Source organism: Urocampus carinirostris, chromosome 9 (assembly GCF_059441175.1).
Source record: "Urocampus carinirostris isolate Australia breed hairy pipefish chromosome 9, RoL_Ucar_1.0, whole genome shotgun sequence".
Taxonomy (NCBI): domain Eukaryota; kingdom Metazoa; phylum Chordata; class Actinopteri; order Syngnathiformes; family Syngnathidae; genus Urocampus; species Urocampus carinirostris.
This window is the reverse complement of record NC_142357.1, coordinates 16,921,913-16,936,876: the sequence shown is the minus strand read 5'-3', so window position 1 is coordinate 16,936,876 and position 14,964 is coordinate 16,921,913. Positions and strand designations below refer to the sequence as shown.

Here is a 14,964-nt window from a genome sequence, read left to right as displayed (position 1 = left end):
GTTACCAGAAGCATAACTCTTGTACATATTTATGTTGACCAGTCGATAATTATTTTGGCAAAATTTCAAATACGTAAGTCACTGGGTCCAACCGCAACTCCCAACCAATAATAATTCTATCTCTGTCTGAATACTTCTCCAGAAATTTAATATCACAGGGCAATTCCAGAAAATATGCGTGAAAAAACATTTCATGCAGTTGTTTTAGTAATTACAATAATTTATCATTTACTGGACTGTCTCAGAAAATTAGAATATTGTGATAAAGTTCTTTATTTTCTGTAATGCAATTAAAAAAACAAAAATGTCATACATTCTGGATTCATTACACATCAACTGAACTATTTCAAGCCTTTTATTATTTTAATATTGCTGAATTTGGCTTACAGCTTAAGAAAACTCAAAAATCCTATCTCAAAATATTAGAATATCATGAAAAAGTATACAAGTAGGCTATTCAACTAATCACCTGAATCATCTAATTAACTCGAAACACCTTGCGAGGGTTTCCTGAGCCTTAAAAACACTCAGCTTGGTTCAGTCATCTAAATCACAATCTGATCTGACTGCTGTCCAGAGGACCATCATTGATACCCTCCATCAGGAGGGTAAGACACCAAAAGAAATTTCTCAAAGAGCAGGCTGTTCACAGAGTGCAGTTTCAAAGCATATCCACAAAAAGTCTGTTGGAAGGGAAAAATGTGGCCGGAAACGCTGCACAACCAAGAGAGATGACCGCAGCCTTAACAAAATTGTGAAGAAGAGCCGCTTCCAGAATTTGGGGGAGCTTCAAAGACAGTGGGCTGAAGCTGGAGTCCAGGTATCAAAAGCCACAGTTCACAGACGTGTCCGGGAAATGGGCTACAATAGCCGTATTCCCATGGTCAAGCCACTTCTGAACTCAAGACAACGGAAGAAGCGTCTGACTTGGGCTATGGAGAAGAAGCACTGGACAGTTGCAGAGTGGTCCAAAGTCCTCTTTTCAGACGAAAGCAAGTTTTGCATTTCATTTGGAAGTCAAGGCGCCAGAGTCTGGAGAAAGGCTGGAGAGGAGCAAAATCCAAGTTGCTTGAAATCCAGTGTGAAGTTCCCACAGTCAGCAATGGTTTGGGGAGCCATGTCAGCTGCTTGTGTTGGTCCACTGTGTTTCATCAAGTCCAGAGTAAATGCAACTGTGTACCAAGAGATTTTAGAGCACTACATGCTTCCATCTGCTGAAAAGCTCTATGGAGATGAGGATTTCATTTTCCAGCATGATCTGGCACCTGCCCACAGTGCCAAAACCACCAGTAACTGGTGCACTGACCATGGCATCACTGTCCTTGATTGGCCTGCTAATTCCCCTGACCTGAACCCCATCGAGAATTTGTGGGGTATAGTTAAGAAGAAGATGAAAGACACCAGACCTACTAATGCAAATGAGCTGAAGGCCGCTATCGAAGCATCCTGGGCATCAATAACACCTCAGCAATGCCACAGGCTGATTGCCTCCATGCCACGCCGGATTGATGCAGTAATCCGTGCAAAAGGATTCTCAACCAAGTACTGAGTGCATCAATGGACATTTTCAAATGTTTGATTTAGTTTTGCTGTTATAAAATTATTTTTTTACTTGGTCTGAGGAAGTATTCTAATATTTTGAGATATGATTTTTGAGTTTTTTTCAGCTGTAAGCCAAAATCAGCAATATTCAAATAATAAAAGGCTTGAAATAGTTCAGTTGATGTGTAATGAATCCAGAATGTATGACATTTTTGTTTTTTTAATTGCATTACAGAAAATAAAGAACTTTATCACAATATTCTAATTTTCTGAGACAGTCCAGTATATTATTTTTAAATACTCATAGGTCAGAAAATGTGTATTTGTTACAAAACATGAAGCTCACCAAGAGGGAGCTGACAATGTTTTTTGTCCTCTTGCTAAGGGTACCCTCAAAAACTAAACAAAAAACATGCATAAGGTCTAGGCAGAAGGAGGATTTTTGTTGGATAGTGGCTTAGGTAAGTTGGAATCTTGTTCACCCATTTATGCTCGTAACTAATTGGATGGCAATCCATTTGGCTACCGAAAGTAGTCAGTTGCTCCCGCTGTATATGTGCGCTTCATTGAATTTCTTCACTTTGAGTTGATTCACACTGCAGAGAAATGATATTTTTTTGAACGTATGTGACCTGTATCTGATTGGTTAAGTCAAGTCATCTTTATTTGTGTAATGGGTTTAATAATAACTTTTGTTTTATTGAAATTCCTGCTGAAATATGTGTATAATTTTTGGTAAGTGTCCTGCAATGATGAGTCCAACAGTGCCACCTGCTGGTATGGGCTAGGGTTTGTTTTGGCTTTTGACATGTGACCGGAAGGCGTTTTTTTTGGCAGTCTACAGAGCGAGCTGCCAACGGTAAGACACATCTTTTGGTGCTCCACAAAAAAAAGTTAATTTTAAACATAACCACAGCTGACGAATCTCTCAACATGCACAGTAATGTGATTGATGTTGTCAAGCTGTTTGGATTTATTTTCGTTTTGTTTCTGTTATACTAAAATGTTAATTCCCCTTGTGGAGATCAAAGCCAGCAGAGAAGCTAATGTTGTGACTCATTTCATCTGCAGAAACTAATAAAAACCTCATCATCCAGTCCAGCATGAATGTGGATCTTTGGTGGGACAGGTACACCGGTACATTTGTATAGCCCTTAATCACAAAGAATCTCAAAGGGCTGCACATATCAAAGACTATTGCAAACTACAGACTATTATGACACCAACCCCTCATCTAAAACCTACATGAGGGCAAATAATACACAGAGCGGCACAAATACGCTTTTTTCACACCACACCCAGGTCACTTTCATATATGGTCCTAAATCCGATACCTATTAGTTATTTTGGAATGAGACCGCTGGGTAAACGGTAGTGACACATTCATTCAACCTGCACGACGTTCAACGTCACGAGTCTGCCTTCAATCGGGTGGGAGGAAGCAGAGAAATCAACAACCACGGTAGAAGAAAACAAGGAGTATTATGAATTCATGAAAGGTGAACATTTCATTTGTAGCTCAAGGACCAGCCAACATCCCAATGCATACTAATGTGTGGTCTGTTCAACCTTTAGAGACTCCTTGTGATAAAGGGCTAAGGTCCCAGAGTTTCTGTAGTTACTATTCTTCCTTGTGCTTTGTAGTATTTAAAGTTGGTATATAAAATGTAATGACATCTAGTGGTCAAATCTCACAGTGTTTACCCTATAGACAATTGTACCGTTTTTACTGTTGATTTCAAGACTAAGTGATACATTTTTTTCCAAATATTTAAAAATGCAAACGTAAAACGGAGAGGAGCGCAGTCAAAACGTGATTTGTGAGAAGTTTAAGTTTCAATTTTAAAAAACACCCTCGTCAATAAAACTTCCCCATTAACCTTCCACTCATTAACTTAGCTTTTAAAACGGTACCCTTTCTTTTTTAGACTTGAGTAAAACTGAACATTGAAAAAACCGAATTGGAAAGCGTCTTGTGACGTTTCAAACCGCAAGTCTCGTCTTGACCGCACGAGGGAGCAAGAGCACCTATTTAAACCTGTTCGGCTGCGTAAAAATCAAGCTGAAATGCAGTCATAAATCTCTTTATTAAAAATAAATCAAGCATTTGTCTACAAATAAAATTAATCTTCTGAACTCTTGGATGTTCAAAAAAAACACGAACTTTGGTCTTTGATGAAGGAAAAAGTCACACTAAAGCTGTACAATGGGGGGAAACGGGTCGTGTGGTGATATACATAAATGCGAAACATAACGATACATTTAAGCTTTGCATCGTTAGAATGGGTTTTCAGATCCATAGCATTTTCATACACTGAATAAATTATTTTTTATCAATAATTTGATTTATTTTACACTCATAGTACTGTTTAATAGTAACTATCTATTTTAAATATCCCACTCCAATATTTACAAGGCATTGGGCACAATATGACCATCTTTCAATCATTCAGGATGAAATGTCGCAATAATTTGGACCTCGGAGCAAAAATATGAAATTTACTCCATCAGCTCATACTTTATGAGTAAAAATTGCACCAAGCAGAAGTTCATCCAGATTCTGTGATTGTATTTAGGAAGCTAACATACATAAAATCAGGCTTGATAAGTTTAAAATTGGACGCCTCCAAAGGAGATTGCCAGTTTATTATGCACTGTTTACATAAAGTTAATTGGTCAGGCTGGATTTTTTTAGGCACGATCTTACCTCTGTCTTCTCTCCTTATTTTGAGTGTCGACTTGTCTACTTAAGTATAAACTTAACAAGGCCCGATTGTCAATATTACTTTGAGCGATTACCCTCTGTTGTGTAGTGTTTCTTAGATTTTTCTATCCCAGTTTAAAATAAATCATATTGAGAGTTAGTTGGTATACACATGCATATTTTTTTAAAGGACTGTTCACAAATGAGCCTCTTTGTCTGTCAGAAGGTGTCAGTCCCGCCAACAGGAAGTGTTTCCATGGAGCCAGTAACAAATTTGGGCAAATTTAAGCGGAGTAATCCGCACGGCGACGTTGTAATCGCGGTTTTCGCCGTCCACCTCCAGCCATTGATGGCCTGAAAAGATCCCAATGACTTTCCTCTCCCAGCGTTCTAAGGAATTGTCCCACACGCGTCCATACACCCCTGAACCGCTGGCCCCTGGCCGGGCGTCGCAATGCTGGTAGATGAGGTCGCTGGATTCCTCCTCCACCGGGCAAAAGCGGTAGACCAGCTCCCCGGGCCGGTCGCTGTCGAAACCTGAGAAATGGATCCGGCGGCCTGCCAGGCCATCTGGGGCCGGCGCCACGGCCAGCCGCATAAACGGACGCCGGTGTGGCCAGCGAAGCTCCAGGAGAGCATAGTCGAAATCCATGCTGAGCTCCTGAGGGCCCATAATCCAACCCTTGGGAACCCGGGTGCGCTTGACACGCACCCAGCGCACTGCCGGGTACTTCTGGGAAGAGGCCTTCGACGGCGGAATGAGGAAGCCTACCCGGAGCTTGCGCGCCCCCTTGACGTAATCCTTGCCGTCATGGAGGCAGTGGGCGGCAGTCAGGACGTGCCAGCGGGACACCAGGACGCCGGTGCAGCCGGTGGAGATCCGAACGGCTGCAGAGAACGGGTAGTCCAGCAGGAAGTGGTCGCCCTGGATGTTGAACCGACCGTCTGCGCCATAGATCTGTCGGCGCAGGCGTCGGCGCCTTCCCCTGCGAACAGGCACAGGCTCTAACAGACTTCCGTCACTGTCCTCCTCCACGTCAACAGTTGTCAGTGTGCGGGAACCATCCCAGTAGAGGGTCTCAAATGCCAGGTCTTGAGTCCGCTCCCTCGGTCTCTGGAAGCAACTGGAGTTGCAGTGCGTGATCAGGTCCAGGTGAGGGCGGGCACTGAAGCGGGAGCGCAGCAGAGGGGTTGGGTGATGGGGGACCAAGGCAGGGACTGCAGGGTGCACCGGTGGATAGCCGGGAGGGTCCAGGGAGGCCGAGAGGAGAAGGAAAGACAGGAAGAGTAGAAGAGCTGGGAGGGGGGAGCCACATTGCTCCTTCATGCTGTTGCCGGAACTACACTGTTAACAGACGGAAAACAATCAGTTCCTCTTCGCATTTGGTGTGCACAATAGTACTGAAAAGAGGCCCAAGCCGTCTTCATACACTCAATTGTGATCCCTCTTTTTCTAAACTCATAATAATCTCATAATAAAATATAACGCTTAAGATGTATCAGCTTGATACACATCACATTGATGATTTGATTATACTGTATGTATATCCTGCAAAACGTGGCGTCGCTATTGGACAATTAGTAAGAACCCATATTCGCTTTAACATTGCCTGGGCGCCTCACTGCGGCATATGCACAACATTGCACATCCACTAAGTACTCATTTTCTTAGCAGTAATTTTTACTTTTGCCAACATACCTGACTGAATAAATTCTTTGGCCTTTAAAGTTTTGTGCAGGTGTGTCCAATGTGCTGATTGCTACTCTTTGACATCAAACTGTTAAATTAGATTACATATGAGGAGACATGAGCTGACCCGCTAGGTTCTTGTGACTTGCCCTTGCTCGGCGGCCTTACTACCTAAAAGCACTCTAGCGCAGGGGTGGCGAACAAGTTTTACACAAAGAGCTGAAATTTTTAACTGCGGGAGTCAAAGAGCCACACGACACACTGACCGGCATTAGACGTAAACTACGCAGATGATTGGCAGTCAGTTATGTGTCCGGAGCAGCATAAAAACAACAAATCTGCCAAATTAATTTCAAAATATTATTTATTATTTGTTATTAACTCTGATGGATTCAAGTGTGTTTTAAGAGGTGAAAAAACTAAACATGAAACGAGGCAAAGAGCCACAGTATATAGAAAATATCATGAGGCAAAGAGCCGTATTCTTATTGGGCAAGAGCTGCATGCGGCTCGAGAGCCGCGTGTTCGCCACCCCTGCTCTAGAGGTTTTAACCAGTTAAGACCATTGGGGCACACATTAGTGCATTGGTGAGGCTGAGTTGCCCATTATTTAGATAAGACAGACTTCTTCTGTGGCATACTAAAAAGGGCTCCACATTTTTTGGCATCCAGTGAATGTTTAAACAAGAATATGCATTCTCTTGGTTTCGATTTTTAGTAAAACAAGCATTTAAGATAAAATAACCAGGTTAGGGTTCACCCGAAACTTACAAGACAAGCTGTAAGAAATTCATACATTTTAATGCACCATTATGAGTCGGACATGTAATTGAACAACTAAGGGCCCAAAAAAGATCAGATTCATCATCTTTTGGCCCCTGCAATTTTTATTTATAACTATGCGCAACACTTTTTAGCAACATTAGTGACCAAGTGAAAAAAATAATTTTGAGTGACAGATTTATGGAAGATCCATCAATCAAGTTTGCTCATGAATGACGGCTTGACAAACATAAAACTGTTGTTCATCTGATATTGACGGATATGCAATGAAAGGAGGGTGTTCGCACTGTTGGTAATTTTCTCAAAGCCCCAGTGTGTAATATGTGACCACTAAATGGAACTGTATTGTCAAATGTGAACGAAAACCAGTGCCACAGAGCACAGCATAGCAGCATTTTAGCAGACAGACATGGTGGCGACCTTAGGTAGGGATTCCACTATGTAAAAGAAATACAAATTTCTCAATCAACGACTTTTTATTAAAATCATCATTGGTATGATAATATTTTTGCCTAATGTGCAATTCAGTTTTTTTTTTTTTACTTACTGAATGAAAGTTTTTTGTACCACTAGGAGGCACTAAATATTACACTCGGTCCTTTAGTGAACCCTCAAAATTCCTTCACAGGCTTAATTCTGACAGCTACCAAAATCGGTGTTGCCAAAACCGGTGTTTTTCAATCATTAGACTTTATCTTCTGTGCTGCAGGAAATTGCCCAATTTTTAGTTTTTTTTTTTGAATAGCAAGCCATTGTTTGTCAACTTTGCTTTTTTCCTTTGGTCCCCCGAGTAACTGTAACATTCATTCAAGTGGCATAGCTGCTGGGTGACTAGCATTTAGCCCCGCCATGCGGAAGTTCAGGGGTTTTTTCCTAGCTACGGCATACATTTTTTTTATTAATCTGCATGGTTTTACAGATTTTAATTATTTTACTAAAACATGAAAAAGGTTAGAATGTAGCAAAAACATAAATGTTCTACTGGCAGTTATGCTCATTTTAAATGTGTTAGTTATTTTTCTCGAAAAACAAAAACATGGTAACACTAAGAGAAGGTTAATCCAAATTTCAAGCACAATAATACTATTACAAAAATGAATAACACGCGTTACATCGTGAGCCACGGTGGCCACAAATGATAAGAAAAGTTATAATGTCAAGTTAAAGGTAGTGTCTGTAACTTCTAAATTTTGTACTTGCTGGCACCTTCCTCTGGCTGACATCATCCTTGCACCTCTGTCAAGGTCCTTGAATAAACTATTACTTTTTTATCTTTTTGGGGGTTTAGGATGGCATTTGGACTGTATTTAAAACTGTCTTTTTCTTACTTTCACCATTTTCATCCAGGAATAAATGAAAACGGTGATCACGTGTGTGAAATTATGCTCCTGTTTCCCATACCCCCTGCCCAGTTTCCTGCAGCAGAATGTGCTCTGTGGCCGGAACACTGATGATAAAAGTAAGAGAATAGCAGATAGGCACGGTGTCAAAATATATATAAAGGCTCTTTGAACTCGGTTGGGCATTGTTAACACAGGGATAGGGATAGGGAAAAGGAATTTTAAACTACTTGAGGACACAAACTATGAACCCCCCACACTAAAGCGACATGACGAAGCTTAAAAAATAAATAAAAATAAAATTCATATATATATATATATATATATATATATATATATATATAATTGGCTGGCAACCAGTTCAGGGTGTCCCCTGCCCACTGCCCGATGATTGCTGGGATGGACTCCAGCACCCCCGCGACCCTACTGAGGATAAGCGGTGCGGCTAATGAGATGAGATGTTATATATATATATATATATATATATATATAGATATATATAGATATATATAGATATATATAGATATATATATATATATATATATATATATAAACATTTTTGAATGGATGTGTACCTAAACATTCCAACGTATTTAACGTTGATTTTTAAAAAAAGCAACCTTTTCTCTCACTGATGGTTTACCTGCAAAAAAGCCTGGGGTGATTTTATAGGCCACGGCACAATGTTCCCAAACTATAAACTCAACCGAGCGGAAAGGCTCCAAAAACCCAAAGAACAATGATCCGCTTGTCCGTGTGCAGGATTGTCGGACTCAAATAGGATTTCATGGAAAACATGCAAAGACGCACTTTTGCATTCACAAAGAGCGAGTCGCGTAAGTTCAAAACAAGCTGCTTCTGCGGAAAAAAAACTCAAACGAAAGCCCGAGTTTAGACATCCGAGAGGGGAAACCTCCGTGACGGATTGAGGAGGGGGACACGGCTCAAGTGGAAGTGGCCTGAGGCTTTCGTGTTATATAGGGCCAAGGTGTGGCAGCATTGAAGAAGGCAGGTTAAGACACAAAAGATGAACATTACAGTATTTCCTTTGCATGGGTGTGGCCTAATCACACGCTGATGACCTTTCTGGTTTACACTTGTAGAAAAATGAAAGGCCTCAAGTAATATCCTAAAAGTATGCAAGGTGGGTTAGGAATGTAGACCAAAAATCCAAATCAAATCTTTCCGGAGTCAGATTGGACGTTAAATCTTATTCAGGGGAAATGAAGGAATGCAGAGTGGAGATTTGCTCGAAGGCTTTAGCTCTTGTTCCACTTACTGTTCAGTGTTCGTGACGTGCCAAGAACAACCCATTTGGAATAAAAAATTCGAGACATTCTTTTTGCACATCTGTTGCTGATAATAAACAATATTTCACTTCATTCGTGTGCGTCCACTCAACATGGATGGACGCAGAACAACTATTTATGTTTATCAGGCTTTTCCAATTATGTAATCCACAAAAGATCAATGAAATACTGCTGGATTATAATTTTGAGTCTTTTAGAGGTGTTAAGATGACCCTGTCAACTGGCAAAGATTTAAAAAAGGAGAAATAGAGATTTAAATCGAAATAAATGTTTTCTCATTCTCATTTTTCACATGCTCGGCAATGTGTCACGAATTTAGCTGTCATGAGCATTCTCTCTACCGGTAACCAGCACCAATCACCTTCCTATCACTCCACCCTGATCTGTTCTCGTTTACCACCAACTGCTCTGAGTTCCTTGCCAATCTAGCTCTGTATTTAAAGCCCTGCCTTACACAGCCTACCTTTGTCAGATCGTCTGCAAAGCCTACTCCCGGAACCTGTTTGTCTGCGCTTCTGACTCTGAACCTGAACCTAGACCTGTTTGACCCTTCCCATCTGCCCCGGTCTTCCAGAATCGTGGTTTACCCACTCCAAGACCTGCCACACCAACCCTGTTGCTCGGTTTCCTCTTCGTTACAGGTTTCAAGCCATCTTCCTTAAAGGTAGTCCAAAATCTCCACTTCAAGATTTCTCTTTACTCCAAGACCCTCTCTTCCATTTCCCCCATCGCTAAATAAACCTTCTTAATGTGACGCAATTGTAGTCCTAATCTGTCTGATTCGTGACAGTAGCACTTTCCATCTATGCCAGGGGTGGGCAAACTATGGCCCACGGGGCACATGGCCATCAGGCTTCTTCATCCATCCCGCCAAACGAAAATGTCAAAAATATCATGGTTTATACAAAATGGTAAAAGAAAAAAGTACTACTAATGAAATGGGTTGATTTGGTGCCATTTTTGTCCATCATCCCAAGTGGCTACATTTTTCTTTACTTGCTATTTTTTTATTATGTGTTCATTGTAATGAATTATCAAACTTGATAAAATGTCCGAGCTACCCAATATTGTATTTTGGGTTTTTCAATGCATACGATCAAATTCAGTAGCTGTACAGAAGTTAGGACTTTTCTCCTCACTGACGCCATCTTCTGGCCTGTGTCATCATTGCAGTCACTGTCAAGCTTCTCATGTTGCGCTTGCAGGTATGCGCATTTCAAGTACACGCTCGAATAAACTTTTATTAGATCGCCGGTTGGACTGTATTTGTTGGGGGGGAGGTCAAGCGCGTGCTGGCGGATTTATTTTATTCTCCGGTGAAAGTAAGAAAATAACCGTTTCACAAGTCAACCCAAACAGCAAAATGAGATGAAAAAGGAAGAGTTAAGTTGAGGGCATCTAAAAATTTCACATACTCTCACATGCAACAAAAGGAGCTGCAAAGATGATTCCAGCCAGAAAATGGTGTCAGCCAGTACAATATTTTGAAGTTACGGACAGCTTTAAAGTCTGAGTGCTCGTTTTTGGTTGTATTCAAGAACACGGGTTGATGCGGAGTGCTTGTTGAACGGATAACTTGGTTTTATCTCCAGAGAAAATCTTAATTGTATTGTGCATTTAACTTGTTACAATGACAATACATTAGTCACTTACGATGCTTAGAATGATAGAATAGAGTTTGATATTGACATAAAATGTATTGCCTTTTTGCAAGTCATCGATACCAATGGTGGTGCAACTAATTCAACGACCAAAAATGTATGCTACATGGACTTCAGAGGTTTAGTTATTATTTTTTTAACTTTTGTTCTGTAAGGAATCCAGAGAGGGTTATTGGGTTATTTGTTTCATTAAAAGTGGTCTTATTTATTTTCTGACTTTTGTTTTGGGCAGAATCCAGAAGGGTTATTTTATTGTGGCTTTCTGGAAACAATGTTGTTTTTACATTTACTCCTGCAATCGTCACCATTTTCTGTTACAAACTGACCCTGGTCCGTCATCAGAAAGGGGAAATAAAAGTTTGGGGACTTATGCCATATAAGATAGAAAACCATGTTTTGAGTCATAATTATTCTTACCTGTTCTAAGGAGGTGCGCCGTCTGCTTTGCAGTCCATGTCACTGATTCGACTGGTGGAGCGCAGGCAGCTTCTTGGGTGCTTCCAGGCGGCCCCCCGGTATGGGCAGCCCGGTGTGGCGTTCACTGGCTTCCCTTTCTCCCACCAGTCCGCGTGTCTGTACGGAATGCTGCGCTACAACAAGCTTAGAGCAAAAGACGCTCCAGATTTTGCACGCGCGCGCACGTGTGCGAGCAGGGGCGTGCACTCAAGTGTGAAGTTCGTAAGCTTCAGGAGCGCTTCTGTTCAGATTGCTCAGGGTCCTAGAGTCCCACTAGGATATATAATAGTCTTTCCAGGCCAAAGTGTTTACTCAATTTGTCGTGCATTCTAGCAAAGGTGGATGAAAACATTGATCAGAGACGTGGGTTGAGGTTTAAAACAACAAAGTCTGGAGCTGGAAAAAAGCTTTATATAACCTACTTTTTTTAGATTAAAATAATCATTAAATGTAAATAAGACGCACATCAGCTGAGTGTTTAGCAGGCCCGTGGCACAGTTCTGAGGTCATGAGATCGAACCTTCCTGAGTGGAGTCTGCATGTTCTCCCCATTGCTTCCTTCCAAAAACATGCATGTCAGGTTAATTGGCCGGTCCAAATTGCCCCTAGGTGTGAATGAGCGAGTGAAGATAATGGGTGGATGTAAATAAGACCAAAGAGATGCTTTGAGGAATTTTAAACAAAACATTAAAATACCTATTCTGATTGACAATGCACCAATTGAAAATGTGAGTAAAAATAAATTCCCCAGAGCCATAATTGCTAGTAAAATTTCTTGGAAACCCCATGTTGGACACAAAGATCAAAATCACCAAAAGCTTTACAGTTTTGAACAAGGTAAAACAATTCCTTGATAAGGACACACTCCGTACTTTGTACTGTACATTGGTTCTTCCGCACTTGACATCTTGTAGGGAATTGTTGGGAAACACTTATCAAAATACAGTCGAACTATCAGTTACAGTAAAAAAACAAGCACTGCATATAATTCACAAAGCTGGGTATCTTGATAATACGCTTGAGCTGTTTCTGCAGTCTAAATTGCTCGAATTTCAGGACCTTTTTTTTTTTTCAAATATAATACAGCTATAATCTTATTTAGAGCCTTTAACAAAATTTTGCCCAGAATTTTACATGACATTTTTAAAATTTGAGAATTTCAGAGGCTATGGAGATTTTGAAATAACTAAAATTCGGACAACACGTAAACGTTTTCGTCTGTACGTCGTGTTAAACTCACAAACAACTAAAACAGTGCAGAAATATTGGTATTTTGTCTTCACCATTGTTGCTACATTATTGTGTTGAATTTTTAAGTTTGAAACGTCATTTATTTATTTTTCAAATGTTTGTTTGTGCTGAATGGTGCTAAATTATGGGTTTGATTTTGAATATGTCATCCCTGCAAGGAAAACATGGAATAGGGGTAGGCATTTAAACCTTCGGTGTCACCTACTCTCTTTGGGCAAATGTTAATGTATTATATTATTGTATTGTACGTCTGGTTTTTGTGCAAACGTTTAGTTGTTTCTGTTTGATAATTCTTTGATATGGGTTTTTGTGTGTGCTGTGCTTAAACAAAGCATCCATCCAGTATCTGCACCGCTTTTCCTCAGCAGGGTCACGTGGGTGCTGGAGCCCATCCCAGCTATCTTCGGGCAGTGGGCAGGGGACACCCTCAACTGGTTGCCAGCCAGTCGCAGGGCACACAGGGACAGACAATTCGCTTGTTTATTCACACCTAGGGACAATTCGGACCGGCCAATTAACCTGACATGCATGTTTTTGGAATGTGGGAGGAAGTGCCCGGAGGAAACCCACGCAAGCACGGGGAGAACATGCAAACTCCACACAGGAGGTTTGATCTCATGTCTTCAGAACTGTGCAGCACATGCGCTAACCACTGCGCCATTATGCTGCCCTCCATCCATCCATCAAAATTAAAAAAGGGATCCATACATTGAAGTTGCTCATTTAATATGTATTCTAAACATTGTTCCAGCCTTGAAAAATGTTAAGAATGTTTGTTTTGTGTTTGTGCTACTACTGGGACATGGTTTGACTGTTTCCAAACATTTTTGAAAATCATTCACGGAGCCACCAGGACCGCGCTAAAAACAGCCACATGCAGCTCTAGGACCACAGGTTTCTGACCCGAAAGCTAGATTAAGCTCCGTTCTGAAAAAAAAAAATCCATAAAACGTGAGATAAATACTGAATGGCTTGACTCACACTTAGCCTGCTAATACTATTATTAAATCTATTGTTTGGAGTTGAGGTGTGCACCAAATCAGAATCTTTGGTTTCCACTCTTTCTCTGCCATGGCGCAAGAGAATTGCGGGCTTCACTCTGCATATGCAGATTCTCTGCACAGTAATATGTTATGCAGTAAATTAATCAAAGGAGTTGTACAGAATTCTGAACTTTTTTTACTCGCTTCTGCCATATCCCGTCTTGTAATATGACTGCAACTTCTGCTTTATTTTTCATCTTTTTGTGGTTTGGGTTGGCATTTGAACAGTACTTGAAACAGACGTTTTCTTACGTTCACCATTTCCATGCTACACTAACAAATATACCGGACCAATAAAAAGTCACTCTCCGTCCTCACCCTCAGCCCCCATTCCTCCTACCTAATGTGTTCTGCCCCGAGCAGCTTTGCTACTAAGTAAGGACAAGCAGATAGGCGATGTGGTGCATAATGGATAAGGGCTTTTTGAACTCATTTAGGCATTGTTCTAACATACTTATAAGAGAAAATATTAAATATTTTGAGAAAGAAAAAAATATTAGGTTATATAAGAAACAACTTTAACACTAAATAAATATTGCCATTTAATACATTTTTTATTTTATATTTCCATGACCACCTCACTTGCCTCCCCTGACTGCATGTCACTCACATTGATAATGGCCTTGATACAGTATATAAGATCAGGTATTTCCCATATGTTGAGGTAATGTGGTTTCACCATGAAGTACTTGCTTTGAAATCTGGACTTCATATATTCAAGATCCATAAATGTTTCCGTGAGTTCCAGCTCAGTAGCAGAACTTGTGAAATGTGATATACAGCTGACTGTGAGCCAGTTAAAAGCCTTTCGGACCCGACTTGTGATCTCTTGGTTATGGTCACAATTATGAACTGCTGCATTCTGAATGAGCTGCAGCTGTTTGATGCTCTTGTGAGGAGTCCGGTCAGAAGCAGGTTGACGTTTCACACGACTTGTTTGACCGTGAAGCCAATTATCCGATTAAAGCGTGTGAGGGATCCTGCTTGGACGTTTTTACAGAGGAAGCTATGAGGTATGGGGGCAGGGGGTGGTATACTCGCACAGCACGGCGTCAACCCTTCAAAGGTTGGGCCCACCGTGCATGCCTGCGGGTGCCCAAGTGGAACGCACACAAGCTTGCACCTTGCAGGCTTGGGCTTGCACTGTAAACCAAACAAGTTGCGAAAAATGAAAAAAGTTGACG

The 14,964-nt window shown here is 40.9% G+C and overlaps 1 protein-coding gene across 1 annotated transcript; it reads right to left on the bottom strand.

Annotated features, from left to right (window-relative positions):
• Positions 1-3,610: 3,610 nt before the first annotated feature.
• prss23 (serine protease 23) lies at positions 3,611-11,713 on the bottom strand. The gene is made up of 2 exons (XM_088344014.1): positions 11,448-11,713; positions 3,611-5,591 (listed from the first exon to the last, which is right to left on the bottom strand). The coding sequence occupies exon 2, from the start codon at positions 5,571-5,573 to the stop codon at positions 4,476-4,478; it is 1,098 nt and encodes a 365-aa protein (XP_088200140.1). The 5' UTR covers positions 5,574-5,591; positions 11,448-11,713; the 3' UTR covers positions 3,611-4,475.
• Positions 11,714-14,964: the final 3,251 nt, after the last annotated feature.

Coding starts and splice junctions, on each gene's coding strand:
- prss23 (XM_088344014.1), bottom strand. CDS start 5,573: ATGAAGGAGCAATGTGGCTCCCCCCTCCCAGCTCTTCTACTCTTCCTG.